This window comes from Phalacrocorax carbo, chromosome 12 (assembly GCF_963921805.1).
Source record: "Phalacrocorax carbo chromosome 12, bPhaCar2.1, whole genome shotgun sequence".
Classification (NCBI taxonomy): Eukaryota; Metazoa; Chordata; class Aves; order Suliformes; family Phalacrocoracidae; genus Phalacrocorax; species Phalacrocorax carbo.
In genome coordinates, this window is record NC_087524.1 from 21,811,316 (window position 1) to 21,838,815 (window position 27,500).

General features: G+C 46.9%; 1 protein-coding gene across 1 annotated transcript in view; it reads left to right on the forward strand.

Annotated features, from left to right (window-relative positions):
• Positions 1-27,500, forward strand: part of LOC104045025 (uncharacterized) — a 170,477-nt gene that overhangs the window by 122,220 nt on the left and 20,757 nt on the right. Inside the window, exon 5 of the mRNA XM_064464403.1 lies at positions 13,227-13,381. Within this exon, the coding sequence (XP_064320473.1) occupies positions 13,227-13,381 (155 nt within the window). The remainder of the gene's footprint in view (positions 1-13,226; positions 13,382-27,500) is intronic.

A 27,500-nucleotide genomic window follows, 5' to 3' on the forward strand; every position in this document is an offset into this window, starting at 1 on the left:
TGCTAACTATTTAACATATTGCAGCTGCCGTAGTAAATAGAGACCGATGACAAGGGATGTTGAGGAAGCGTGTTACGTGAACTGCTTCTTAGGTTAAATTACCGTAGTGTCTGTACATAGGTAAAGGAAAAAAATCCTCCACACTTGATAAGAGAAATTTATATTATTTATATGGAACAGAACAAACCAATTTACAAGAAAGGCACTTAAGTGAGAAGCTTATTTATTAATGAGTGTAGCGCGCAAGCTAATGGGGTTGTAATGCAGATGCACCTAACGCTCGGAGGACAGCCGTCCCCAGGCGCCGCTCACCGCTTCAAAAGGGAGGACAGAAAGCACGCTTGAGAAATGTTTCCGCGCAATTCGAAACAGAGTTGTGTAAAGTAGTTTTGTCTGCCTCATCCTCGCCAGGAGGACGCTCTGCGAGCGTCTCCGTCTCTCCTGCCGCAGGCGTCAGTGGAGTTTCAGAAGAGGAACGTGCCGGTGCCAGGGCTGTAACTCACAGCTCCCGCTGGATCCCGCCTTGTCCTCCGCGGCGGGGTTCGGGTCGCGCCAGGTCTGCGGCCCGGGGCGGCCCCTCTGCGCCGACCAGTCCCGAAGCTCCGGGGTCCCAGCAGCGAGGCTCCCCGGGCTGGGGTTCGCAGGAGGGTGGGGGAAGCGAGGGACACGCTGAGGCCAAGGTGGTCCGTGAAGGGGAGAGTTTGTTTAAATTACAGTTCCTATATGCAGTCTTTAACAAGCTTCTTTTGAGGCAGCAGTTTATAGACTCTTATTTCAGTTAATTATAAGAGCAGCTTTTTGAAACAATTTTTATTGGTTTTATTGATGTGCCCTACCAGTTTTCCAGTCCTGCGATTGGGTTCTGCTCGGTTACCCGGGAGAGGAACAGCTTCCCTCCCTTTTCCTCCCCGGTTTGGCAGGCGCAGGGAGCGTCTGCCGGCGGGCCGCTGGGGAGGCGCGGGGGGCCGGCGGGCACGGGGACCCCCGCTCCGCTCCCGAAGGCTCCCGCTGCCTTCAGAGGGCTTCCCGCGGTGCCCCTGCGGAGCCGCCCCGCGCGCGCCTCCGCCTCCCTCCGCTGCGCCCGTGGGAAAGCGACCGTCCCGCGCGGGCGTCGGGGTGTGATCGCACAAAACCTCCAGCGAGGCGGTCCGTGGCGCTGTCGCGTGTTGCGAACCGCAAAGGGGAAGCGCTGACAAGTGTTGGTTGGAAGGAAGGAAAATAATCCGTAATTTTTGTTCTTCATGCTGTTGTAGGGTTCTGTTTCGGGTTTTGAAGCCTAACTGATAAGTAAAGCCAATTCTTCATCGGGTAATGCCATTTTAGGAAAGATCCTGCCAATGCATGTGGGAGACGATCTCAAAACCCCGAAGAAAAGCTTTGGGGGAAGGGACAGAGCGCGTACATTTATTAACTCTGCTGTTTTAATTGGCATGTATTGGCAGTTTTTTCTGAGCGTCCTGTTCTCAGCCTATGGTTGACGTGAAACTCTGGATGATGGACGCCTGCTAGGAACCCAGATCTTGACAAGTTAGTAGGACGGTTTCAGCTGATGCCAGCGTTTCTGTGGTTTCCGAGTGTTCGTACCTGGTTTAAAACAAAAATAAATGAGTACCATTTCTTTGCACTGATGTTAGAAGCTTCACGGTAACACGGGGAGGGTCAAACGGGCCTCAGGGGCTTCGTCTGGTGCCTTCGCTGCCATCCGTTCTCCCATACAGCTGCTTTGGCGTGAGGGGCATCAGAAGGGCCTCCTTCGCGCGATGCGAATACCTTCGTGAGTCTTTCAAGCAGCAGAGGGGCAGGCCCCTGCGGTTGTGGCAGGGGTGTGCACGTCAGGTCATCCGCCGACCCCTGCCCTGGCGGGAGAGCCTGCCCGTCGGGCGGCGGGCGGGCCTGGGGTTGGTCCTAACGGGAGGCGCTCAGCGGGCAGAGACTGCCTTACACCCGGACTGGGGAGTTGGGTTGCAAAATGGCCTGATGAGTTGAATTCTTTAGAGGTTCCTGATTTGTCTGGATCTTAATTCATTTTAATAGGATCGAGTATCTGCAGGTGCTGCTGATTATAATTCTTGGTGCTCACCTTCATCTGGAATTCATGCAGTAACGCACGTCAAGGTGGACATCCGAAGTCAGAGCCCAGTTCCAATAATTCAGCTTTAAGTTTTCCTCCTTCAATTTCCCCGTGCACCAGTGGAGATCAGAGACCCGGGTCTTGCAGTATAAGGGTTGTAATGTGTATTTTCACTGCCTTAGGTTGTTGGGATTTTTTTTTTTTTTAATCCATGCATAATTGGGATTATATCTATCTTAGAAATGTAGAAAAAATGTAAATTTTACTTCAGATACCGGGTAGCCACTGGGTTATTACTATGAGGCAAGCTTCTGAGTAGAGGTGGAAGGGTTTGTGTACGAGGTGGCGCTACATGGCACTTGCGCGGAGCTGGGAAATGGTGGGGAGAGCTGTGGCGAGTACCCTAAAACAGAGGAGCTGAGAGAGGAGCGAAGGGAGTCTGCCGTGCGGTTTAAGGGTCCCCTGCAGCCAGCCCTAACACAGTTAATTGCCTGCGATAAAACCGACCTCAGAGGTCTGATGGGAGAATTCTTTTATATAAGAAAAAAAATGTTTTGTAACAGTTTCTTGTAAGTGCTAAAATTAACTGACTTTCTTTTAACCTAATTATAGATAGAACTGATGATATCACCTGTGCTTAATGTTGCCTGACATCTTGGGTGAGAGTGTGCTGCTGCTCCTTGTAACTTGGCTGAATTTTTGCTTTAAAGCATTTCTTGTGAAGCATCTGCTTAATTGTTGCTGGTTGAGGGTCTCTTGGGCGTTTGTTCTCCCCCATTCTCAATCTAGAACAGGCTGGTCCTCCCAACAAGAAGATACATAGAAATGAGGGTTTTTTTCTTTTTTTAGAAAAATCTTCTAGTCATTCTGCTGCCAAACCCACCGATTTGAAACAGAAATATGTATGAAGAGGCCACTCTGGTGATAGGAATATCTTTGTTCTCCAAATGTGGCCCAGCTGTTGGCCTTTGAAAAGTTCCCTTCCTTGAGGACGAATGGGTCTCGCTGGGGAGGGAGGTCTCTGGGGCAGAGCACAAAGGCGATACAACCTCACGATGCTGACCAGCACCAGAGCTAACCAGAGTTTCCTTGACCTGCCTGAATGACTTCTGGTAGCACAAAATGAGGAGGAAACGTGCCGGATGAAATCTGGAGAGAGCAAGAATTAGTCTGGAAAATGCGTGGTTGGGTGATGGGAAGAAAGCAGTGCTTGAACTGGTGACCAGCACAGAGGTGGACTGTGAAATGCGCTGTAGAGCAGCAAGGTCAGACAACGGGTAGGACTGAGAGGATCCAAACAAGGTGGGTTAAGGAGGATGAGTGGTGGCCAGGGTAGAAAAAGGGCAGAATGTTGGAACTGGGCAACGTAAGGAGAGGGAGGAGGGTTGGCAGCGAAGCAGGGCTTGGGGCATTGGGACACACAGCGGAAGATTGAGGTGGATGAAGAACCGTAATTCCTTAGCGGTTGTACTTGCGCCTTACCGTTGTTTTAACAGAGATCATTGTCCGTAATGAGACACACTTCTCTGAAAACACAACAAATGCGTTCAGGAAAAATAAGCCGCGACCACACACACAGAGCATTGTTTTCCTTGACCGTGTTTCTCGTGTTCCGAGGGAAGTCCGCCGCTGGCTCGCTGCTGTGTTTCCTCCGTGGTCGCCCAGTACCATATCCCAGGGCAAGATCTTGTTTGAAATCTGTGTCTCTCTATATAGGATTCCAATCAAAACTTTAATGGCACAGGGCAGTGAGTAGCATTTAATGACCTTCAGTGCTATCACTTGAGTCTTTTGGGCATTGACATTGATTTTCCTTATCTTGGCATGTGAAGACAGGAGTCTCACTCCCTTCTTTAAAGCGTTTGCTGGTATGCACTCGTAGCACCGGGTAAGCAGGCAGCGGCTCTGCAGGCAGCGCAGCTGGCAGCAGCGACGGGCTGCCTGTACTGCTCGCTTAGGCAACCGCGGTTTGGCGCCCGAATTTATCATTAATCGCAAGAGTCGGAAAAAAAAGGAGGCCATTTGGAAACCTATGCATTTTACTCGAGGGGTGCATCTGTTTATTTGGCATTTGACACCCAGATTTTTGTGCAGATGCTTCTTTGTCAGGGTAAAAGGGAGGTACCGTTGTCACGCAGAATTTCTGACCAGTCAGGTGCATAAGGGTTTACATCCTCAATAACGGATAAAAACAGAGCAGAGAAAGTATCGTGAAGGCTGTGTGACGACGAGTAAGTCTGACTCCGTTCTGAGTTCTTGCCCTCTTCCATAAACGCGTGGGTTTCTTCTTAATAGGTCTTAAACGGAACGGCAGTGGGGTCGTTCGACACGAATCGGGGTGTTATTTCTGTTTATTGCAGCTCTCATCCTGTTTTTTAATCTCTTTCTGCTGTCACACAGACACTTCATTTGTAAGAAGCTAAATTAAACTATGTAAGGATGTGCTTCTCCATGAATTCTAAACCTAAAACGCTGCTTTGTTCATTGATTCAGCTGGGGGGGAAAAAATGCAACACAGACATACGGCTATTTGAACTCTTTATTTGCCACATTTACAATATTAATAACACTGTTTCTAGAAGTTGTCACATCAAGTAAAAGATCTTCATTCCAGACTGTCTTTTGGGGCCAAATTGAGACTGGATGCATGCATTTAATAAATTGTAGTCTCAAGTAGTCATTTTTGTAAATAATTAGCTTCGGTGAAAGAATAAGTTAGCATATTGTATGCATCTAATGTTGCAAATGTACATACAGCAAACTTTCCTATTAATCAACAGTCAAGCACTGTAAGTTGGGTCTCATACATAATGAATTGTTCTTAAACCTCATGGGTTTCATTGATAGAAAAATAAGAGAAAACACGAGTGTAGTAAGCTTTTGAATAAAATTTAACGAGATTGCTCTGCATCCTGTAATCGTTTTGGAATCATTAGAGACCAGATAATTCATCTGCAGTTTTGGGGTGGCTTTAGCCTTCATCTATCAAAGACAGACTATTTAAATGACATTTAGGTGTTGATAAAATACATTTTTATTTAATTTCACAATGAAGGCTTCAGTAAAAATGTCAGCTAGCTCTACATTTATTATGTAAAGAATAATGCTGCATGACTGAGTCTTGTTTTAATGTTAATTTTTGTGTTCTAATCATTACTGATTCTTCCATTTGAAAAGTAACACGCCAGCTAGTTCTCTGAGAAAAAACTGATTTGGTAAGACAAGCACAGCCCTCTATAGGTATAAGAGACAGTCAGCCTTTGTTTTTCAGAGAGAGCAACTTATGCAGGTCCGACTTCTGTTGACTTCACACACACGAGCGTTGCGTGCGTGGAGAGTTGTCTTCAGTCGTTGGCTGATAAAATAAGACCATGCCATTAAAAAAACCCACAAACCGGTACATAACCTTTTAAATCATTTTTGCGCCTCATACCTGTTTCGTGGAGTTCCCGTTCAGATCTTAGCGAATCAGCCCTGAATTCTCCTGCAAATGTAAAAATTCACTCTGATTTAGGAGCTCTTCACAATCAACGATACTAATGACCCTAAGCCGCGGGGATGCTTGATCCCCTGATGTGCCCCAGCTACCAGTGCCTAGGGAATAGTTTAATCATGGATGCTCGCTGCCAGGAGACGTCGCGAGCCGATGGTAGCTTTGGTCGATGCAGGAGCCTGACCGGGAGGCAGCATCCCGGGTACCGGGCACCAGCAGGAAGGGCACGTGCTCACGTGCACGGGCTCGTCCGCTCCTCGGGCCGCAGCGTGGCGTCTCGTGGGGAAAATGACCCAAAGACCCTTTCTTCTCGCTGGTCTCAAATCACTTAGAGACTCTCTGCTCCTGTCTGATGCTCTGAGGACGGCTTCGTTGCTCAGGTGACTCACAGAAGGATTACGACTCCATCCTAAACTCGCTGCAAAGGTGATGACAGAATTCTACTGGAATTGGACAGTATAGTATCCCCAAAAAGCGTTTTCCTTTCCACCCATGGGCAGATTCCTTCTGTAGGACCCTTTTCCATAAGCCTGACGTCAAAACCCCGCTTTTTTTTTTTTTTAATTTATTTTCCTTTTTTAACCCTGACGTGGGGGTAAAAGCCACTGAGAAGTCCACCCACATTCCCCCTCTTGTTTGACGTTAAGTAGGTCTGCCGTCTCCAAGAGAGCCATGTCTAAACTGCTGTCAGATCGCATCACGCGCTCCGGCCGCCGAGCAGGGCTGCCGGGTCACGTCAGAGCCCATTCGTTATAGTTGAAGTCTGCTGCAGCAACGGGCCTCTGGTCTTTCTCCCTTAACAAGAGGATTAGCATGACAGCCACATGGAACTCTTTAAAGACAGTCACCAAACACTTGCTTGGGTTGGGCTTCAATTACCCGCTGGGACGGTCACCGAGGTTGGGTCTCCGTGATGTGCGGTGCAACCTCGGGTCCAGGAGCCCGGGTCCCTCTGATGGGATCCCTGTCTGGGAGGGTTTCTCAGAGCTTCCCCCGCCAACCCCTTCGTGTTTGTTTGTTTTGTATCCTTTTAGGGGAATTCTGAGGGGAAGAAAAAAGGACCTTTTTATACAAGACACTTGCAGGGGTTTTTTCTTGCTGTTTTACTTCCGTCCCCCTTTCCTCCATTAGTGCACTCCTATCAGAGCCTTTTTCATCCTTACTGGACATAGGGTAATTCTGATAATTTTTGGACCTGTTTAAGGCACAGACTTGTAAGAAAAAAGAAGCAGCATCAAATTACAGAGGAGAAAAAGCACGGACGTGTCCCACTAACAGTAATTCTTCCTACTTGCCCCAGCCTGGAGGTGCTCTTCAAACCAGAGACGCTGAGCGTTGTGCCACCCTATAAACGTGCTTGCGGATTTCCAGGGACAAGCTGCAATGGTTTCTATTACAGGTTTAATTAAAAGTTGGCGTCTGTGACTGCCAGGTAGTTCTGTCTCTTTTTCCTGGTTGTAAATCGTGAAGCCGTAGGTGCTGGGGAGCCTCGGGAGCAGCGCGGGGAAGGCAAAGTCGGGGCTCTTTCGGAGATGGGCCATTGCCTTCTGCTCTTGCTTCCCTGCCCACATCCCAGCCCATCACACATCTGCAGGCGTTGGGTTTCCTGCTTGGCTTTCCTCCTCTTTCTTCGTCTGTCCACGTTAGGCTCGATGACGTGGAATTTTAATGTTGATTTTGATGAAGGCAGGCTAAGAGAAGGGTTTGGTGAGATTTTGTGCCATCTGCATCGTGAAGAGTACGGCCGATGATTGCTTTTGCAGCATTCTGGTCATAACAGGATCCAAAAGCCTCTTAATTAAGACCAATTTATTTATATTTTAATATACAATTGGTTGTTAGCGAACAAAAGTGCTTATGGTTTTTGTTCAGGGAACAGTGAAAAAAATTATGGATGCCCTTAAAAAACATAGAATGGGATGTGGTTAAGTGTCCAAATATGTTCATTTTTACATACCTGAAGGTAATAGGACATTGCAAACCCAGCGATCTTCAGAGCCATGCGTACCGTGGCGTCAACACGCAGTTCAGCTGGTAACAGCCTGGCAGAGACTCTAATTTCCATGAGAAGAGTTTGGGAAGTTCTATGTAAAACGATACATTCCCTATCTGTTTGTTTTTTCTAGTTAGTTTTTAGTTTAGGTCTTTATCCCTGCTGTTACCGGAGTGGAACCGTTGTAGCAGCGTAACTAGCCGAGCCTACCCACACGTGCGAGCGGCCCTTAGCTGGCTGCGGTCTAGGAGGAGTTGCGACTGGGGTTTCTTGTGCTGGTTGGGGAGCTTTTTTCTGTGTCTTAACCCAATTGAAATAAATGGGACTTTTCATTCGCTCAGCACCTGTGGCAGTCTGTGCACCTCTTCTAAGGCACCCACAGAGGGAGGGGTCGTTACCGGGATAGAACGGCGAGGCGTGTGGAAGCGAGCGTTGGATGTTAAGTTCAACCAATCGACTAAATTTCATCTATACAAACAAATATATAAATCTGTTATGGGAGCCGACAGGACAATCTCATAACGTTTACCCTAATGAAGCTGCCAGCTCTTAGCTTTGCCCTGAGGAAGTCGCCAGCAGAGCCGTCGTGATACATTCCCTTTATTTTAAATCACGCAACTCAAGGCCCGCCTTGCGGTGTTACTGACAAGGTTTATTAAGGACTGACTGAGGCAGAAAGTGGCTCGGAAATAAAATAAATAATTAAAATCGTACCAATTTGGAACATGGCTACTCCTGAGGCTTCTCACAGCATTTCTCTGGTTTTCACAATGGTTAAGCTCTTTAGAGGAGGAGACCGCGGCCAACCTCCTGCTTGCATGTTTACTTTGGAAGCACGTTAGAAACTTCCAGTTCTTGGCAAGTGGTTTGGAAGGAGCCCGTTAAACTGAAATAGGTGGTGTTTCTGCTTTTCTCCCCCCTCTGCTAAAACCATCTTTTCATTTCATCCCGTGCAGACGTAAGAAGTCACAGAAGAGGCGCGGCTGGGATGGAGCCTCGGGAAGACGCCTCTCGGCCGCGGGGAAGCAAGAGCCCCGTGGCTTCCTTAGTTTGTTCCGTCGTAAAAAAGAGCTGTAATGGAAATGCGTATGTAGGATTGCAGTTAAGGATGGTGTGGAATAGCTGTTGTAAGCTGGAGCAGTAGGTCTGCACCTGGGCTGTGGTGGATTCCCATGCTGGGACTGACCTTAAGGCTCTCTTGGACTTCACCACTGCCAAGAGCTGAATGCACAGGCTGGAGATCTGCAGCAGCAGTTGTTCCCTGGCCTGAAAAAAGGTCTCTTTCTGAGAGACATCCAACTTTAAAAAAATATATATATATATATTTTTAGATGTCTGCTTTTTATAGCTTAAAACAAGCATGTTTTTTCTGTTTGAGGAGTATGCAGTTTTAATTAAGCATCGCATTGCAAAGCCGTGTAGCTGAGTCAGTCACCTGCAGCTGAATATCCATTTGACATCACCGCAAAGTTAAGACAGACATCTAACTTGTGCACACACGTTAGAGGCTGGCACATTAATGCAAACAAGCAAGTTTCAGTTAAATGAAAAAAAAACCCACCTAAAACCCCTACAGTAATAACTACTTGTTGACCAAGTGGAAATACAAAAACCTCCACTTTGAATTTTTTGAGATGCCAGGCAGCACCCGACACGGTTCATTAATGAACACAAGTGCGACGACAGTCTCCGATGAAAGTGTAAGTGATTTAAATATGACTACTGCATTTTAAATAAATGCTTCTCATTATTCTAGCCACATGGCAAAAAAAAAAAAAAAAAAAGGTGTGGGTACTTTTTAAGGAAAGATAATTAAATTCTCCAGGGCAAAAATGAAGCAGTTGGATTTCTTGCACCTTCTGTTTATTTCTTGTATTTTTAGATGAATATGCTTATTTTATTTTCCTGTATAAAAGTAAAAATTACATCTTGTTGTATCACAGGTTTAAGACCTAAGCTTTCCATAGGAAAAGCACGGAACACACGGCCACTTGGCCGTCGCCTTGCGTGCTCCTGGCTGGCTCTGCGCCGCGGGCGGCTCTAGAGCCTGGAGCCAGCGCCTTCCCTGGGGATCCCCGAGGGCAGGGCATAAAAAAAAGAGGGTCCCCTTTTTCTTGGTCATTGCTAAAGATCAGGCAGAAGTACTTAATATGACTCTTAGATGCATATTTCTCTCTAATGGTATACAACTAACTTTTTTCCTGTCCATCTTGGCAACAGAGATGCTCAAAGATCAATGCATGGACTAGGGAGTGCAGAAACCTGCCAAGAAGCCTAACACTGAGCAGAGGAATTTCACACGAGGGGGGAAATATCCCATGATGTAACTTACCTGCCCTCCTTTTCTTTTTATGAATGTTTTGAGGCTGCTTTTGCCTTGCTTTTTAAAAGGTACGTGTGGTTTAGTTGGACCAAGGCGTGGCTTTGAAGCCTGAGAAAATCCTTTAAAAGGCAGCTGGTGAATTTTTAAGCTGAATTTTTAATGATGAGGTAGTTTGTAGCGGGAGTGCTGCTATGCAACTTTGGAAGGAGAAAGGGGAGGTGGGAAGGGAGGGGAGGAAGGCGAGGAGAAGACACCCATGCATAAGTTACCTTCATTTTTTTTCTTTATTAATGCTTTCAAATTTCCAGGAATAGTTGTTAGCATTTTTAGCCAAGCAAAATGAATATGAAGATTATTTTTTCTAACTTTCTGCCAATTTGAAGCTCTCAGCATATATGTTGGCAAGTCGACTTTGTATCTTACGGGAAAGGAAGCCAATGCGTTCTTAGAAAGCGAGGCATTTTCGTCTTGCAAAGCTTTTGCTTTCTTGACCAAGGTGGAGGTGGCCGTGGAGGCGGCGGGCGTCGTGGAAGTGTCCGGTGTTGAAGCGGTGGGAGAATGGTCTCGCCAAAAACATCTGGAGATGTTCAGCGGTGACAAGGCACTGTGCTTAAAAGCAGCAATTTAAAAAATGGAAAAGTTAAGACTTACATCCACACTGTCCTGCCAGGGAAGACCTGGTGGAAGTGAGGAATGTGTATGTGATGGCAGGGGGAGCATTGGGATGGGCTGGGCTAAGTTGGGATGGCTAAGCCTTGCAGGTTCCTGCAGCCCTCCCAGCTGCACAGACGGGCAAAGCAGCTGCCGTAATTCATGTCTTCTTGAAGGGATTGATGGACCTTTATTAAAGTTCCTTCTATAAATAAGGAGCTAATGGCCTGATGGTTACCTGGAGGCTTCAGGCAAAGCCCTGAGCAGCCCGTGCACCAGCCTCGGTAGCGCTGCGCCTCGCCGATGCTGGCGTGCTGCTTCCCACCTGGTTTGGGGGAGAACGACGGTATTTGGTGCCTTTGTGGAGCGGGAGGGAATGACGGTGCCTGTCGGGCTGGGGCGGTCGGAGGCAGGGCCGGTCGGAGGCAGGGCCGGGAGCCCGGCTGCTGGGGGTTGCTCACCTGCAGAGCAGCGAGGAGACAAACTCTTTCGTTTTTATGATGATATCGCAGTCCAAATCATTTCCAGACTCCTGAGAATGTGAAACAAGATGATGTGAAAAACATAAGGTTACTGTAGTTCTGAGTGCTTTCTATGCTCTTCTGGATAAATGGAGCAGAAAAGTCTACCAACTTCTCTTTGAGATTTGAAAGGCATTATTATATTCTGTAGTTATTATATTGTCGTAGCTCTAACAATCCACAGTAAAACTGAGCCATATTCTGCCGAGTGCCGTACATGTGCAGAATAACGGATTATCCGTGGTGTCGAGAGCTTGGTTTGAGGTCCCTGTCGTAGGTATTCCTGCCAAAAATCTTATGCACTGGTTCTCGTAGCTTTTTTTTAGCAAAGAGATTATTAAATACCAAACCGACATAAAGTAGGCATCAGTTTTACGAAGTCGGTACAACTTCACGCACACAGACACACACAAAAAAAAATCAAAAGTACAAATTTGGTAAAGAAATGGAGAGACATAAAATTGCACTTAATTCCTAGCAAAGTGGATCCAAAGCTGATTCTTCAGGTTCGTTTTGCCTCTGCTCCAAGCCATCAACTCGTATTCTTGTGCGGCCGGAGCCTTTTAATTGTCCGCCTCTGTGTCCCTCTTCTTCTCCGCCACTTTCTGGTCAGTAATTATTCGGCCTTCGGTGGTTAGCAATTAATCAGAAAACGAACTGGGGCTGGGGGAGGCGGCAGGGCCGTCTGATCACGCACCGGGCGGGCGTTGGTCCTGTCCCGAGGCAGAGCCGGGGCTGGTGTCCCTGAAACCGGCGCCCGGCCGCGTTCGCCCCCACGGGCTGTTGCGGGTCAAGCGCGTGAAGGCATTTGGGGTTTTTGGAGGGGTGCCCTGTGGCAAAAGCAGAGCCGGCGTCCTTTGTGCCGTTACGGGTACGTCACACGCTTCGTGTTCTCCGGCTTTCTGCCAGGAGGGAGCTAACAAAATATTTTGGCTGACTTGCAGCGCGCTCGAGTGTACTGGGGAGTTGGGGACGGTTTGCTTTTCCCCATACCTGGCTGGCAGAATTGCTCTGGTTTTCTCTTTTTTCCCGTTGTCTCAGGTTCTCCTGTATTTTGGTATTTCTATTTTCCCTCCTTTCTCCTGCTCTGTGACACATCCAGCCCTGCACCAGAAGACTATGCTGTTGAGTTTTAGCAGTGCACTATTGAGGAGCTTCTTGTTCGGGGGTCTGGCTGTGTTTCCAGCTGCAATAATCAGAAAACCTTAGGATGGCTCATCAGTGGTGCTTAAGATTCTGGATACGAGAAGATTGCTGGCAGGGCTCGCTCCTTTGGCCGCGATGATGTCTCCTTATCGATCTGCCCGTCGTTTCTCTCGGGTGCTTTGCTGATGGGCTCTGTTGGTTTATCGGTACCCTGAAACCGGTCTCCGCAGTTTGGGGAGACACCCACCGCACCGCGATCTCATAAAGCACCAGGAGAGCACCACCACCCCTTCGTGCCCAACCGACAGCGTACGGGTTGGGAAACGTGGCTGGTGATTTGCAAACCCAATGTCCACATTTTCACTGCTCTCAGGAAAAGAAGAAACGAGTAGCGAGGGAAGAAATTTATTTTTTTTTTTTGCAGGTGCTTTCTGTTTGCTTGCTTTGCTCTTCGGTACCCTGCAAGCACGAGCTGCCATTGAAAATCAAATGAATTCTCAATTGCTTCCTTCCAATTCAATAAGTGGAGGAAAGCAGAAACCTGCCACTGTCGCTGGAAGGAAACGGGGCAGAGGAAGGCGCAGGTTCGGCAGAAAGCTGCTTCTTTTCCTTCGTTCCCAGGGGAAGGGCCCTGGGGAGACAGGCCTGCTCCCCCGGGGGATCGTCGAGGAGGAGCCTCACCTCCGTCCACCCTGGAGGCACAAGGATGTGTCGTCTACCATGGACTTGGGTGGTTTCCTTGCCCCCCGGCACCTCGCACTTACGCTCTGCATTTTCCTCTCACCAATCTTTTATGAATGTTTTTACAGGCGTAAGCGAGCTCGTGTCGTCCTTGCATCTCTGGAGGTGACGAGGATGCAGTTTCGTTACTGCCGTTAGGAATCTTTTCGCCTTTATCAGAGCAGAGGGATGGAGTCTGACTCCAGATGGAGTGCTTTTGAGATGACATACTTTGCTGCTAATGTGGGGAGTATAAATATTAATTGTCGTAACTTTTATCGTTACAGTTTTACGCTTGTCTCTCGCAGCAGGGCCGCGGCCGCTTGCGAGGTGTGCGACGGCGCGGAGGAGATGACGGAGCCGCTGAAGCAGTGCACGGCCTGGCTGCACGCCTACTTCTGCGAGCCGGCGAGGATGGCGACCCTTCCCGTGCCGGCCTTCCACCACCCGCTGCTCCAACGAGGTCTGTGCCAGGGTGCCGCGGGGCACCCGTCCCCTCCCTGCCCCCATCACCCAGGGTGCCGCTGGCTCCCGCCTCCCCGATTCTTGGTCAACGGCAAGAAAAACGATGCGGTTCAGCTCCCGAGAGCTGCTGGCTGAAAGGCTTGAGGTTGAACGCATCTGGAGGGCGGAAAGCTTTTCAGTAAGGTCATCGTTCCCTTAAACTAGGTTTTTGCCAGCAACAGGGGGGGCCGAGGCTTAGACGTGTCCGTGTCAACAGACACGGGCCATAGAAGCAGGCGCTGGTAGGTTGTGTCACGTAGCAATGGTTTTACTCTTCAAAGTTATTATATTGTTGGTTGAAAGATGATCGACACCTTTTTATATGGGCACGTACATTTTTATTTCAAGGCACAAGGGCTGTACGTCAGTGCCTGTGTAAAACAGTGGCCGGTTTTACCTGCGGGAAGGACGGGCCGCTCTGGCAGGCACGCCTTTGCCAGTGGCATCTACAAGAACCCGGCTGTCTCTACTGCTAATTGCTGGTTTTATTCAAATTCCTATAAATAGTAGGTTTCTTCTTGCTGTTACACTTCCTTATTCTTAATTAGCTAATGGCAGCTGCAAGTAGAACAACAAAACGAAAATGCCGTTGTTGCTCGGAGCCTTCTGCAGATAATCAGGCTGTTGCTTCTGAAGGTGGGAGTCTTAAATATTCCTGAGCTTTGCACAGCACCTTCCTTTTAACGATGAACTTCTGTACTTATTCTTCCATGGTATGAAAATTCTCGGTGCGACACCTTTCATAGTCAAATTACAGGGTGGGTGCGGAGTGTTTTTTAAACTAAGTCATGTATTGCACTGCCTCCCCTCTAATTTTTAAAAAAAACGTCATTTTTATCAACTACTAATAAATTTCATTGAGAAGTTTTAGTGAATCCATCCCATTAGTGTGTGGGAGAATAAGCTTTAATGACCCCGTGACGTCGAAATAGCCAAAATGCCGCAGAAGTACAGCCTTCTAGGTGATTAGGCTGTCTTTGAGGACTCTTTTGTATCAGCTGGGATGAAATTAAGACCTGTGTTGTGACAACGTTAGGCTTGGGGTGAACATGAATGGGCAAAGCTGGATGGGAAACAGTTACTGCTGCTGTTCCTTCTATTTCTGAATAACACCGGGGGAGTTCTGCTTCCCAGATTACCCACCAGAGGTTATAAAACGTTTAAAGTAATGCTTTTACTTTTATTAATTTTCCTAAATTGGCTACTGAATTCTTTTTGGCTTGGCTAATGAAGTTTTTTTTTTCTCTAAGTGCTGCTGATGCTGTTTTAGGTGTTGTTTTGGGGTTTAGCCCTGAAGAGTCTCGCCTTGACTCATGGTCAGGGTTGGTGGGGGACTTTGGTCGCTCCCTGGGCAGCAGCCTTCCTGTGCAGGCAACGCTGGACGGGACTAAAGATCGTTTAAGAGAGGGAAAATAAGCGTATTTGTTAATAGGAAGCCCCTCAAGGGAAAGCAGTCGTCACCCTCCAATTTTTTGGGGGGTGACAGGACGGGTCTTCGGCATCGTCCAGGTGCAAAGCCCGGCCGAGGGGGGGTGAGGCGGGACGTGGCCGGTGGCCGCGAGTCGCTGCCGGGGCTCTCTGCAGCACCCGTGGCTTTGGGAAGGATGCGGCCGGTGGCCTCGCGGGCGCGCGCCGGGCAGCAGCGGTCCTAAGGGGGCCCGACCTTCGGTGTCGCGGGTTCGGTGCGGGGTGCAGTGCGGTTTGCTCCTTACGACAGGTGAAGGTCCAGGTTTTATTAATTTAGTTCAGTTATTTGGTCTTGGGCTGACAGGAGGCGCGCGTGGTTTATGGGGGGGCGCGCGCGTAATGGAGACGCTAACGCAGAATCAGCGGGCACAAACCACAGTGGTGTGGTAGCGTGTCAGTGCTTGTCCTCCCTGCTCCTAGTAACACTTCCATAACATAGAAAAAATTGATGTCGGAAGGAATGTGGAAATCCATGTCAAAAATTTGAAGAAACTATTTTTTAAAGTTATTTAGTAGAAAGGTAAGGTTAAACGGCGTTATAATGGATTACATTGTACATTTCAATCTGTCTGTAAGTCAGAAATTCAGTAATGCTAAATAAGGACTTTGGTATTTATTTACTTTTTCACATTTACATTTGAAAGTGCCTACTCATTTCTCCAGGCACTTAAAAATGCAGAATAAACAGAGGCGAGAGCATGAGGATCCAAAGCCGGGAAGGCTTTTTCTCATCACGCTGATCTCCTTACGCGTCTCTCTTCATCAGCAGCTCCTCCAACAAATCAACAAAACCTTTGGCCCTTCTTTTCTCCCCTTCCCTGTAAATAGGACCACTTATAGCGAGGTTCTTCGATATTGTGTGACTCGAGTTCCAGCATCAAGTGCTTTTGCGGTAAGGACCGATTATTGGCAATTTTCTTTCTTCATCAGTGCTTATATCAAATTTTGTTTTATTTTTTTTCTATGCTTGCATCATCTGAGGACAGGAAGGGTTTTACTTACGTCAAACGCATTAAAGAGCTTCCTCATTCAGCACAAAAGTGTGAAGAGCTTTCGGGGTGAAGCACTTCTCCGTTCATGGTCAATTTTCTGCAGCTACTCTTGTGCCAGCTGTTAAGACATAGCTCCTTGTGGGGAGAAGCAGAGACAATCAACTCTGAGACAGCAAAAGCAGAGAGACTTGCAAATTCAGGAAGCAAAGGTGTCTTGCAGGTTGCAGAAAAGCCATCTCATGTCTTCAATTTTTCTAAAGTGCCTTTAATTTTCCAAATTACTATGAAAAGGGGGAAACATGTTTAAAAGCACTCGAAACGCTGAACTAACCATTCCTCCTCATAACTCCTTGTTGGCAAAGTTTGAATCTGAAGCACAGCTTGAGGCAGAAGTCTGAAGCTGGTTTCCCAGCGCCTCCAGGAGCTGTCAGCTTACTGCCGGTCCAGTTTAGCCTATGCAGCCAATTCATCTTTTTTTTTTTTTTTTTAAATGTAATTGAAAAACTGGGATTTTCAACATGTTTTGTCATGGCCAGTGCTCAACGTGGAATTTCACTGAGCAAAGAACGAGTCGGTTTTTCCCACTTCTCTGCAGCATGACTGCAAGGTGTTGCACCTCAGAAAGATCACTGAACGTCTCTAATGGGAAGAGAGTAGCTGCTCTGAATGTGTCGTGGTCATTAACCCCCTTTATAAATGACGAAGAAAAATTGACCCTGTTATTGTTTTGAAGCCTAAGGTGCTTGATTTGTGGGTCTGTGAAATGGGAAAGGCGACGTTAAATTGGGCCAGCCATGAATTTCCTGACTTCACTTTATTTGTGCTTCATAACCGTAGTGGTCGAGGTTGCAGAAAGCGTTGCAGCGCTGGGCGCTGCAGCGAGGAGCGGGTGTGTGTTTGCAGACCAGATGGCTCATTAGAGCAGCAAGGACAGAGGAAATTGGAGACACACAAGAGTTTTCCTTTGCCCTGTGACGAGCAGCAGCCCTGGGGCTCTGCTCTTTGCATGCCATGCCATGCCGTGCTGCCATCCTCACCGGATGGAGTCCTTTAGCTTTGCAAAACCACGCTTTTATCTTCTTGAGTCTGGAGTTCCTCGGTCGCGTCCCCGTACCGGAGGCGTAGACCCGAAGCAAAGCTGCGCCTGTCAGCTCAGTCCAGCTCAGTCACCCTGTTTCTCCAAATAAGCCGTGAATTACCGTGTCGGTGCGAGGGAGGAGGGCTCTGCAGGTCTGCGAGTGGCCTTGTGCGTGTCCCCTTGCAGGCCAAAGGTGGAGAAAAGCTGTGCAAAAAGGTGGAGGAGGAACAACCTGAGGATGGGGACCGGAGAGGTGAGCTTTGCAAGCCAGATTAGTAGCTGAGATTTCCCCTGCATAATGCATGTTATTCATCCAAGAAGGGATATTGATGAAACACCTCATACATAATGGGAGCAGAGAGTCTTCAAAGAAACGGGTCGTACTTCCATTCTCCCTTCAAGATGACTTTGCTCCGTACCCAGGCCTGTAATCAATAATTACCCTGTGATTTCCTGGGAGCCTTCTCGTTCAGAAACTCGAACCAAAGCAGCGCAGGCTGGCGGACCTGGCGCAGTCCCCGCTGAAGGGCGGCAGAGCGCACTGAGAAATACTGGTTAGGGGCTGCGGGAACGGGTCGCTTCTGGTGTCGCCGCCGGGGAGTCGGACTCGACCTGCGTTCCCGTGCTGCGCGCTCGCCCGTCCTTCCTGCCGGGGAGGGATCTCTCCCCTTAGAAAGCCCTATGGAGAAAATCCTTCCGTTAACTGCATCTTGATTACTCCGTCGCCTTCCGGCCGGTGGCACACAGTATCACCTCTTTGCTTTACTGGTTTTGCCCATTCTAAATAATTAAAAAAAAAAAAAAATCTGCAGCAAATTAAGAAAGAGAAGTAGATTTTTGTGCATTCTGGCGGGAACTCAGCGAAGGCCAAAGTATTTTTTTCCCTTTTTGTGGTTGGAATGCTCAAATCACAGTATTTCTGAAGATTGTGGGGCTCTTAATCTGTGTACTTCTGCGACGGCGAATTCAGTTTACGTTTAAAAGAAGTGTTTTTAACGGCTGTGCTCCATCCCTAATTGCAGTGTGCAGTTTGTCCTAAGAGTAAATTTTTCTCACGTACGATTTAGCCAAAGACTTTTTCAATATCTAAAGCTTATTTAAATAAGAACAACACTTACAGTATTAAGATGAATACAGATCTATTTTCCCGTGCTTTAAATTACAGATTTTAAAAATAAATCGTAAAATTCGTTGACTTTGTTGAGATACCGCCTAGTAAAGCTGGAAAGTTTGAAGCTTCAGGCGCCTGTTTATGGAGAATAGGATAGCAACTCTGTGCTCACACGCAGCGGGAAAGAAACGGCTCCTAAAAACGTCATTCTTTAAAAGATAAGAATGAGTAAAATACTTTCCAGGAGCCCCAGAAGCAGAGAGGGAAGGTCCGAGGCTCAAAGCGGAGAAGGCATGAAAAAACCTGATCAAAAGAGTGGGAGAAGGCGGAGGACGCTCAGGGGTGTCGGACGCCCTGGCTGGTCCTGGGGTCTCCGCGCGGCTTCGTTCGAGATAACGAATAAATACGCAGCGTTAGGTTGGGGTGATTTGGCGCCTTGAGGAGAGCGGGAGGAAAATGGGAGTTAAGGGCGAGGGCAGGTGAGAAATGGAGGGGCCGAACCTGACCTGTGAACGATTTCATTGAGCTGTAGATGATTTCAGTAGTAGGAACAGTGACCGTAAGCACGTGAGGTACGTCTTAAACTTAAAGAGTTCTCTGCTCGCTCCGAGAACAGTTTGCATACATACTAAAGCGACTGAAGTCTTCACAATTTCACTATCTTTATTACCTTGTAATTCTTAGATAGATGCCCTATGGATATGCGAGAGGCATCTATAGAGAGAAGCCCGTGTCTGGGGCCTACGTGGTTTTATTTTTCTCCAGCCCTGTGTCTGACTTGTAACTTTATTTGCCCTTTTAAAAGAAATTCTACTTACTCTGAAATGGCTTCTCTGACGTGATCTAACGTACATAAATCCATGCCCAATATCTGAAGACACGCTAGGTGGCCAGAGCTTGCTAGGGCGGTCTGCAGCCAAACAGGGCGCTAAAGCAGGACGAGCGGGTTTGGGTTTGTCTGGAAATCGTCTAAGTACTTATTTTCCTATTGTGGGTACGGACGCGTTCAGGGGCAACGGGTTTAGTCAGTCCCGCGGTAATCTTTTTTCTTGAGGTCATCAGGTTGAGATTATAAATATCAGATGTTACATCAAGGACCAGGTCTTGTGATTTTCTTCCTTTGTTTTAGATATGAGTGTAGATATATATAAAAATATAGATTATATGTATTTGTTTATATTTATAAAAATATATTTATATGTTCATTTATATTTTAACATAATCTATTTTAAAATAATTTTACATTTTAATAGAACAGGCTTTAAACTATTTTAATATATTCAATTTTAATATAGTATATCTCATTTTTTTCATATAATACATTAATTTATTTACACAAATATATAAAGATATATCGTGGATCGGTTTGGAGTGGCAGGCGCGGTGCAGCTGACAGCCCACCTCACCCCAGCGCAGTGAGAATGGCACGGTGGCCGAGCCCCAGCCCAGGCGACGCCACTTCATCGGCCGCCGTACCCAGAGCGTAGCCCTCCTCAGTAGGAGAAGCGGCAAACGCAGCCTACAGAAGGACCTCCGGGAGCCAGCCTGTCCCAGTATCATCTCTCCACGTTTACTTTATTTCCTGCAAAAACGGAAAATTCATTGAAGTTTAACAGGGATGGTATAAATCCACCAGCATTTCCAGGTCATCTCTCTATTTTGCAGACCGGAGTTGTGCCGCTGGGTAACCCGCTGAGCAGGAGGCAAGGCTTGCCCTTTCCTAGACAAATGCAAAATGCCATTCTTACTATTTATTTATGTTGCAATTTGTGAAATTCTCTTAATTTGGTTGCAAAGATTCAACTCACTAAAGATGATGTTTCCGGCTTTCCCCTTTTCGTTCCCGCAGCTTCATCAGACATGCAAATACATTTCTGTTTAGGCTTTTAGAAAACGTTTTTTTAAAGTAATATGAAATAATCTGCTCAAAAACACTAGTACTTCACATATCTGGACGTGGCATATTCAAGCGCAGAGAGATGACAAGCTTTCATATTTCTGCCTGCCAATACAAAATTCAAATTCCAGAGACTGGTGCCTTCTTTTATTACTACTTCATGTGAGAATAGTTTTGATAAGCAGAAAGTCACTGTTTTGCTAGACATTTAATGGATTTTTTACAATCCAATACTTCCCTACAACTTTCTTCAAACAGAAATCGATCCTCTCCAACCTTCGAAAATGAAAACGAACCCAAAAAAGAGCCCGGTTACTTTTAGGTCTTAAATTCTTCCCGCTCAGTTGGCCCGTTGCTTTGTATCAACTATCGGTATCAAAAGGAACAAAAGCAAAAACAACAACAAAAAAAACCCCAAACCAAACAAAAAAAAAAATCAAGGGGAAATATGTACAAAATTCCTGACCCAGTTTGTTTGAAGTCAGAGCAAAACTCCGTCGTTCCCGGTGGAAGCTCCTGTGAGCTGCAGTGGGTGTTAAGGCGCGCTCTTCCTTTGCGCTCGCTGTTCGTAGAACAAGTTGCCGAATAGAAGCGATTTCTGGCGCCCGGGGCCCCGCTGGGTGCAGGTGCCCTTTTGCCGCTGGCCCTGGCGCTCCGCCGGGATCCAGGCAGGACCCTTCGGGCGCGCTGAGTCCGGAGCCGGCGGAGGAGCCGTACCTTCTCGTGGAGCCCGGCGGAGTCAGCACGGCCTGCGGCGTGACCTTCGCAAGAGCCTGAGCCTGGGGACAGCCGTGCGTCTGTCCTGCCGCGGGGAAGGTAGTGGAAGGGAACCTTATTCAAAGATAAAAAATGCATTGTATTTTCAGTAGGATTATCCTTTCTTGGCAGTGTTCTTGGCACTGATGACAGGTAGGCCACAGGCAGAATAAAGGGGAGTTATCTAAATAGTTTATTTCTTAGCTAAGCGTGGATTGAGGATCCACAGCCAACATTCACCTGTACGGTGTCGCCGTATGACGGCAACAATTTACTTGGTCTCAGAGAATCTGGGGATGCTGGAGCAAGTCTTGGCTGCAGACGTGTGTGGATATTGAAATTATTCCAAAACCAGGCTTCTTTTTGGAAGGGAAAGGTTTGTGTTTGGTCTCTCGTGCTGTTTTGCGTGAATTACAGAATAGCAAATTGCAAATTAGGGGTGCGTTTTGTATGAATTACAAAATAGGGGTGGAAGAAGGTGGGAGCGCGGTATCTGCTCGTCCTCTGCTGCTCCACTTACTTGCTTTGCGCGAGGTAAGGCAGTCCTGGCTGCTGGCGGACGGTCCGCTCCCTTTGCCAAGAAGCTCCCAGGGTGTCACCCAGCAGAAAGCCCTGACGGTGTTCGGGGTTCGCATGCGCGTCTTCGCATACAACTGCAGCTGGACCAAGGTCAGGACAGGTTCTGCAGCTGCAGAGGCCTCGCGCATGGGATGCTTCTTTGTAAAGTCAGTACGTACAAAACCGGATCCCTTCTCCCTCCATTAAATAAAAGGACTAAGTTGACCCTGATATAAGACACATTTTCGCTAACCTGGTAACTTCTGACATTGCTGCTTGTATATGAGCTTTAGATAAAGAGGTAAGAACCGAAAGTGGAGAAAAACAAACACCAATGTGGGAAAAAGACTTTGTGTATCCGGAGTCATGCGGTCGTCGTCTTCTCCCGAAGCCCCAGACCTCAGCAACCTGCTGGCATTGCAGACCCGTGAGGAATAAGTTTTAATTTAATTCATTTTTCCTTTGATTAGTTTGCTTGCTCGCCGCACATGCAGCCCCATGTAGCCTTTGCACCCCTGCTTAATAAAAGCCTATATAATCAAGATAAAAGGAAAGGATTTTATAAATACAGCCCCCCACACCTATTTTATTAATGAACTTCCAGCAAAGTTTACTTAATTCCCCTCATCGATGGCGAATGTCATCAATACTCATACGCATTTAACCCGTTCGGTACGTCGAAGGCAACGTGCCTAATGTGACTGTTGCTATGGCGAGCGCCTTGTTGCTAAATACCATTGTTAATTATTTTTTTTTAGAAAACAAAAATACAGCGGCATTTACCGCAGCCTGTGCGTTCGGGGCACGTAGATCAATTCATCTGAGGGGAAGCCGTTCGCTGATACAGATACTTTGCTGCCGCTTGACCTAAGGACGCCCCTTTCTCACCCATTTCCGAGACATTTTGCTTTCGGAGGGTGTGAACGCGAGCGCTGACCGGTACCTTCTGGGAAAAACAAGGGCTTGCTTAACTGCAAAAACATACTTGTCACTGGAAATTTACATCCCGCTCTCTTCTCAGAATAAAATATGCAAGGACCAACATAAATGGCATGCTCTTTTTTTCCTTTTCTTTCTTTCTTTCCTTCTTTTTTTCCCCGTGAATTGGGCCTTTGATGTTCAAGAGGAGCCCGTATTAAAGGACATCCCTAGAAGGCTGCAGAAATTGTTCCTATTTATGACAAATGTAAAATAGTACAAATCTAGCTGAATGTGATGGTGTCATTAGTTTGTGAATCGCATCCTTGAAAATAACTGTGGAGGAGCCAAATCGGTTTAAAAGAAGATAACAAAATGGTTTAAGCTACTTAGGTTGAATGCCAATTATATTTTAATATTCAACTGAGCATATTTTACTAAGAAAAAAGGCAGCGTCGACGCATGCATAACTCATTGGCAGCGTCGACCAGCTGTGCCACTCTTCTCTTCGAATCACTTTGTGCATTTTAGTAGCATGGTAATTTAGTAGAGAACTACCTGAGTGATGGCATTTTCAATGAGCAGGTAATCTACAGAGAATTTTTATATGGTTATGAGTTCTGTGCTTCAGCCTGGCAACACAAAAATACATCAAGACCAATTACGGTATCAACTTTCAGCGTGATACCCTTGCCACGCAAGTGCATGTATTTCTGCCCCAGGCATTTCAAATTGCATCTAATTTGAAATCTTTGGGGTTTTAATTAAATTTCAGAATATATGGAATTCTTCATTAGTACCTGCTCTGAATAGCAGATTATACTTCTCTCAGTCTCTCGTTAAAGAAGTAGGCTGTGGTAAATAGCATGTTCAAGAACTGATCATTTGTGGTGCCTGGATATTGGGAACAGAAATAGTGAAATGCAAAATAATATCAAAAAGATTATTAGTCCAGTGAGGGACTCTTGATTTGTATTTTAATGGAATTTTACATTTCTCTTAATGATTTGCAAATTGTCCTCTGATTATAAGATGCATTAAGCTTTTCATTTTAATGGAGAGACACAGCCATTAGCAGAAATTTTTTTTCTGTCTTCTTTTTAGAGTGCTTCCCTGCAGCAGATAAATATTGAAACCATTAACACTTTTTGATGTACTTTATAGCGCTGCAGCTTGGACCAACACATGAATGAACGTGGCCTTTTATATTTTAGCACTTTGCTTGAAGCTCGTGGTTGTCGTTACACGGGTGAACAATGACCGAAGCTCTATGTTTTGAGGCAAGCAATAAAATTATGTGTATTTCCTTATAATTAACGGTCCAAACGTTTCGGTGAACATCATTCATATTTAATGCGAAGAGAAAAAGTAAAGCCAACAGAAGTCGAGATCTGAAATTCCCGGTGAGGCTGCTCTGACCTTAACTCGGACCATCCTCGAAGGGAGGAGGATCGCGCTGTCTCTCCGAGCAGGGTTTGTTAAGGATTCGCGCACAACTTCTCGGCGGGGAAGTACACAAACGCGTTCTTTGTTGCAGACGCAAGAACGTGTGTACGCTCCTCGTTTGTCGATCTGAAAGTCAAATTTCCTCCTTGCTTTCAGCTTAGTGTGAACCCTTAACGCTGTATAAACACGCTTGTGCCTGTGCTGATTTCATCGGGTTTGGCAGAAGGGCTTGGGATGGGGAACAGCCTCTCTTTTTGCGGCACGTTGTGAAGCTTGAGTAGTATTTTCCTGGTGCTGCAGATTTATGTAAAATAATGGGGCTGTTAGATCAGGTAAACGTGTATTTATTTACCGTACTAGCTTATTAAATCCCTGTAATATTCTTTGGGTCCTTTGGAAAAGGGAATCATTCTTGAAGAGGTGCGGGGCAGGGGTGGCTTTAGCTCGTTTCCCCAGCCGCACCGGCCAACCTGCCCAACCTGCATGAGCTTCCTCCGAACAAGGGGGCTACTTCAGGGCTGCCTTTTAATTTAGCAAACTCTAGTCTCTGAAAACCCATCAGGGGTCACTGGTAGGACTCCTCCTCTCTTTGCTTCCAGGATGTCTGTTCAAATAACTTGAATCTCGGGAATTCCGGTTGCAGTTCATTTAGCAGCGCGCGGCGTACGATGGCGCCGGTATCAGACAGGAGCCCAAGTGACTTCATGAAGCGGCACTTTATGCCTTCACCGTTGTTTTGCCGACTGCTTAAATGCATGCTTCTTAAGGAAAGAAAGGAAAAAAAACACTCTAACTTTGAGGTCGAAGCCAGAAGATTCTAGGAATTAATTGCTGCTGCTTTCATATGTGCCTTGAAAAGCTGGCGCGCCGTTTGTGAATTAGTGTTTGCAGTGTGCTATGTGAGTGTTTAGCCTCACGCATTAGATATTTATAATTCAATAATGAATACAAACTAAAAGGAAAATCGGTACTTTGATACTGACTTAATTTGTATGTACTAAGCAAATAGTTACATTTTATTACAGTTAAGCAATTTAATGAATATTATTTTTAACTTCCACATTTACAAAGAAACTTACTTTGTTCACATAGAGCACATCTGCACTGCACATTTCGCATATTAATTTTTTAGGGCAGGTTGTCTTTGGTAACACGATCTTCACAAAACAACTGAGGGTGCCGATTTCTTGATCCAGAGTCATTTGGGAGAGGGTGTTCGGGGCCGCGTTGGAAAACAAAACTGTAAAAACACCTCATCGATGTAATTCTAAGTGGAATTACAGAGGAAAAGCGATTACGCCTGAAGCAGCGAAAACTCTAGGAGAGGTGATGGTGCATCCCAGCCCCCCTCCCCGTGTGATGCCCAGGTCCTCTGCCGCCAGCCTGCCCGGGGGAGAACAACCAGAATACCTGTGCTGACGTAACCCAGCGACCAACCGTCGTGAAGGTGCTGTTGGGTGACAGTTTTGAAGAGAGATAAAGATTATTTCTCCAAAATAACCTGGCTCGCTGTTGCCCTGGTTCATGGGCAGATATAGAATTGGTTTGTGAATATCCTCGCTAGGGCAGGCGAGTGGGTCCGCCTGGGCTGTGTTGCACTACAGAATCCCAGAATCCCAGGTGGGAAGGGACCTCAGGGATCATCCAGTCCAACCTTTCTGGGAAGAGCCCAGCCTAGACAAGACGGCCCAGCGCCCTGTCCAGCCGACTCCTGAAGGTGCCCAACATGGCCGAGTCAACCCCTTCCCTGGGGAGATTATTCCAACGGTGACTGTCCTCACTGTGAAAAATGTCCCTCTGGTGTCCAGTCGGAATCTCCCCAAGAGCAGTTTGTGTCCATCCCCCTTGTCCTCTCCATGGGACTCCTCTAAAAAGGGAGTCTCCACCTTCTTTGTAGCTACTGGTACATGGTGATGAGATCCCCTCTGAGCCTCCTTTTCTCAAGGCTGAACAAACCCAGCTCTCCCAGCCCATCCTCGTACGTGGCATAGAAGCCTAACTCGGGAAACGTGTCTGTGCTTGTGAGACAATACAACAAATTCCAGTTTGTAGAATCAGTTTTACACAAGGTGAGCTCACAATTCCTGGATTTAACCCCGTTTACTTCACAGAAGCGCGTTGGAGCCCTGAGACGACAGCCGTCTTGTAGGGCACGTGCATGCATTCAGAGCCCGCAGTTTCGCACTCTACTTCGTGGTGGTTCTAGGCTGTGTGTGTAGGAACGGAGGGCCGAAGGGATTCGAGCTCCTTGTTTGGGTTTGTCACTTTATTTCTCCAAAGCTGCCCAATTTGTAGGTCGTCGGCAACTCCCAGGTTTAGTTTTAAACCTGATGACCCTGAGCCAAGGCCTCGAACAAAGGTCGTGATGAGTGTGAGATTTTGGTGTTAGTAAACCCAGTTTATCGGTATAAATTGGAAACTCTGCTTTATCAACACGGGTGAGTGGTTGAATCCTTTCTCTTCACCTTGTTTTTTGAGTTCATTAATACCGGGATGACACTTCCAGCATATCCATAAATCTTCTGAAGTTTTCTGCAGAACCTCCCTGCCCGTTCAAGTCTAACTGTAACCAGACGGTCCTGCCTACCCTTCCGAAATCCCAGTGTAATTAGGAAACTATATCTTCTCTGATTTATTTAGGAACTGTGGGCAGGTTTGTGCGTCTCGTTAACAGGACGAGCCAGGGGAAGAGCTGGGTCGTCGCAGCACCTGGGGGGCTGCGTTTTCGTTGAGTTCCAACAATGCAGACTGAAGTAAATCAGATTTAATTTTTGGTTTTCCTCCGGAGAAGGAGGGGAGCAACCTTCACAGGCCTGGCATCAGCCGGGGCACTTTCAGCAGGCAATAGCGAGAACTCCAAGAAATGGGAAAAAAAGAAGGTTGAGGTGGGACCAGGAGTTCCGCTTCAGTGTGTGCCTGCAGTAATTTCTCAGTTTTAAGTCAGGCGATGGCCAGTTGCGGTCTCTCGTCACACGTGGCCCTTCGGCAGGGGCTGGTATCGCCGTGTGAGAGCAGAGTTTGGATCCCAGGCTCGGTCTGCAGCTGATAAGGAGGGTTTAGAAGACACCCAGGCAAAGTTCTTGGCGAGTACCAGCTCTCTGACAAAGTGAAATAGAGGCAAGTCTCTCATTTATTTCTATCTTGAGTGGAAAAATACAAATTTAATTTTCTGGCCCAGTCACTTAGAAATTGCAGCAGAACTGGTGCGTGGTGTCTCTGGAAGGACTATTCTGTGTCCTTTGCAGAAGTGGTATGGCATTAAATACCGATAAAAGATGAAAAGATAACCTGAGTTTGAAGCGAATGAGGTAGCGGTTGATGTTTTTCCAATTGCTCTGATCAGCAGGTCTCTTGTATGTATGTTTATAGTAGTTCTTTTGTGTATAACAGTATTGACAAAGTTATTAAAAAGGGGTTTTTGCGTACTTTACACAGTTATTCCCTGCTCCCAAAATTGACGTATTTGAAACAAAACAAAAATACTTGCTCCTAGAATGAGATTCTGAATGGCGAGTGTAAGCCTGGAGCAGGTTCCTCTACCTGGTCGTTAAACCTGTAGGTACGGCGTTGTAGGAACACCAACAGGTCTTCGGTGGCGCCTCAGCAGCGGAGGCGGCTGCAGACTCGGGGCACTGGCTGCTTGCCTTACATCCCTGCCCACGTGCTATAAAAATGCAAAGGTTCGAGTTAGACATCTCCAAACCAAAACGTTGAGTGTTTTGCTGGTTTCAAGCTACTTGGGTTCATGTGCACAATGATTCATTGAACAGTCTTGATATCTCCTCTCTGCTGCGTGGAGCATGCCGGGGAGAGCTGGGCGATGGGGTCCTGGCGCCTCCTGTCCCACTCATGTGG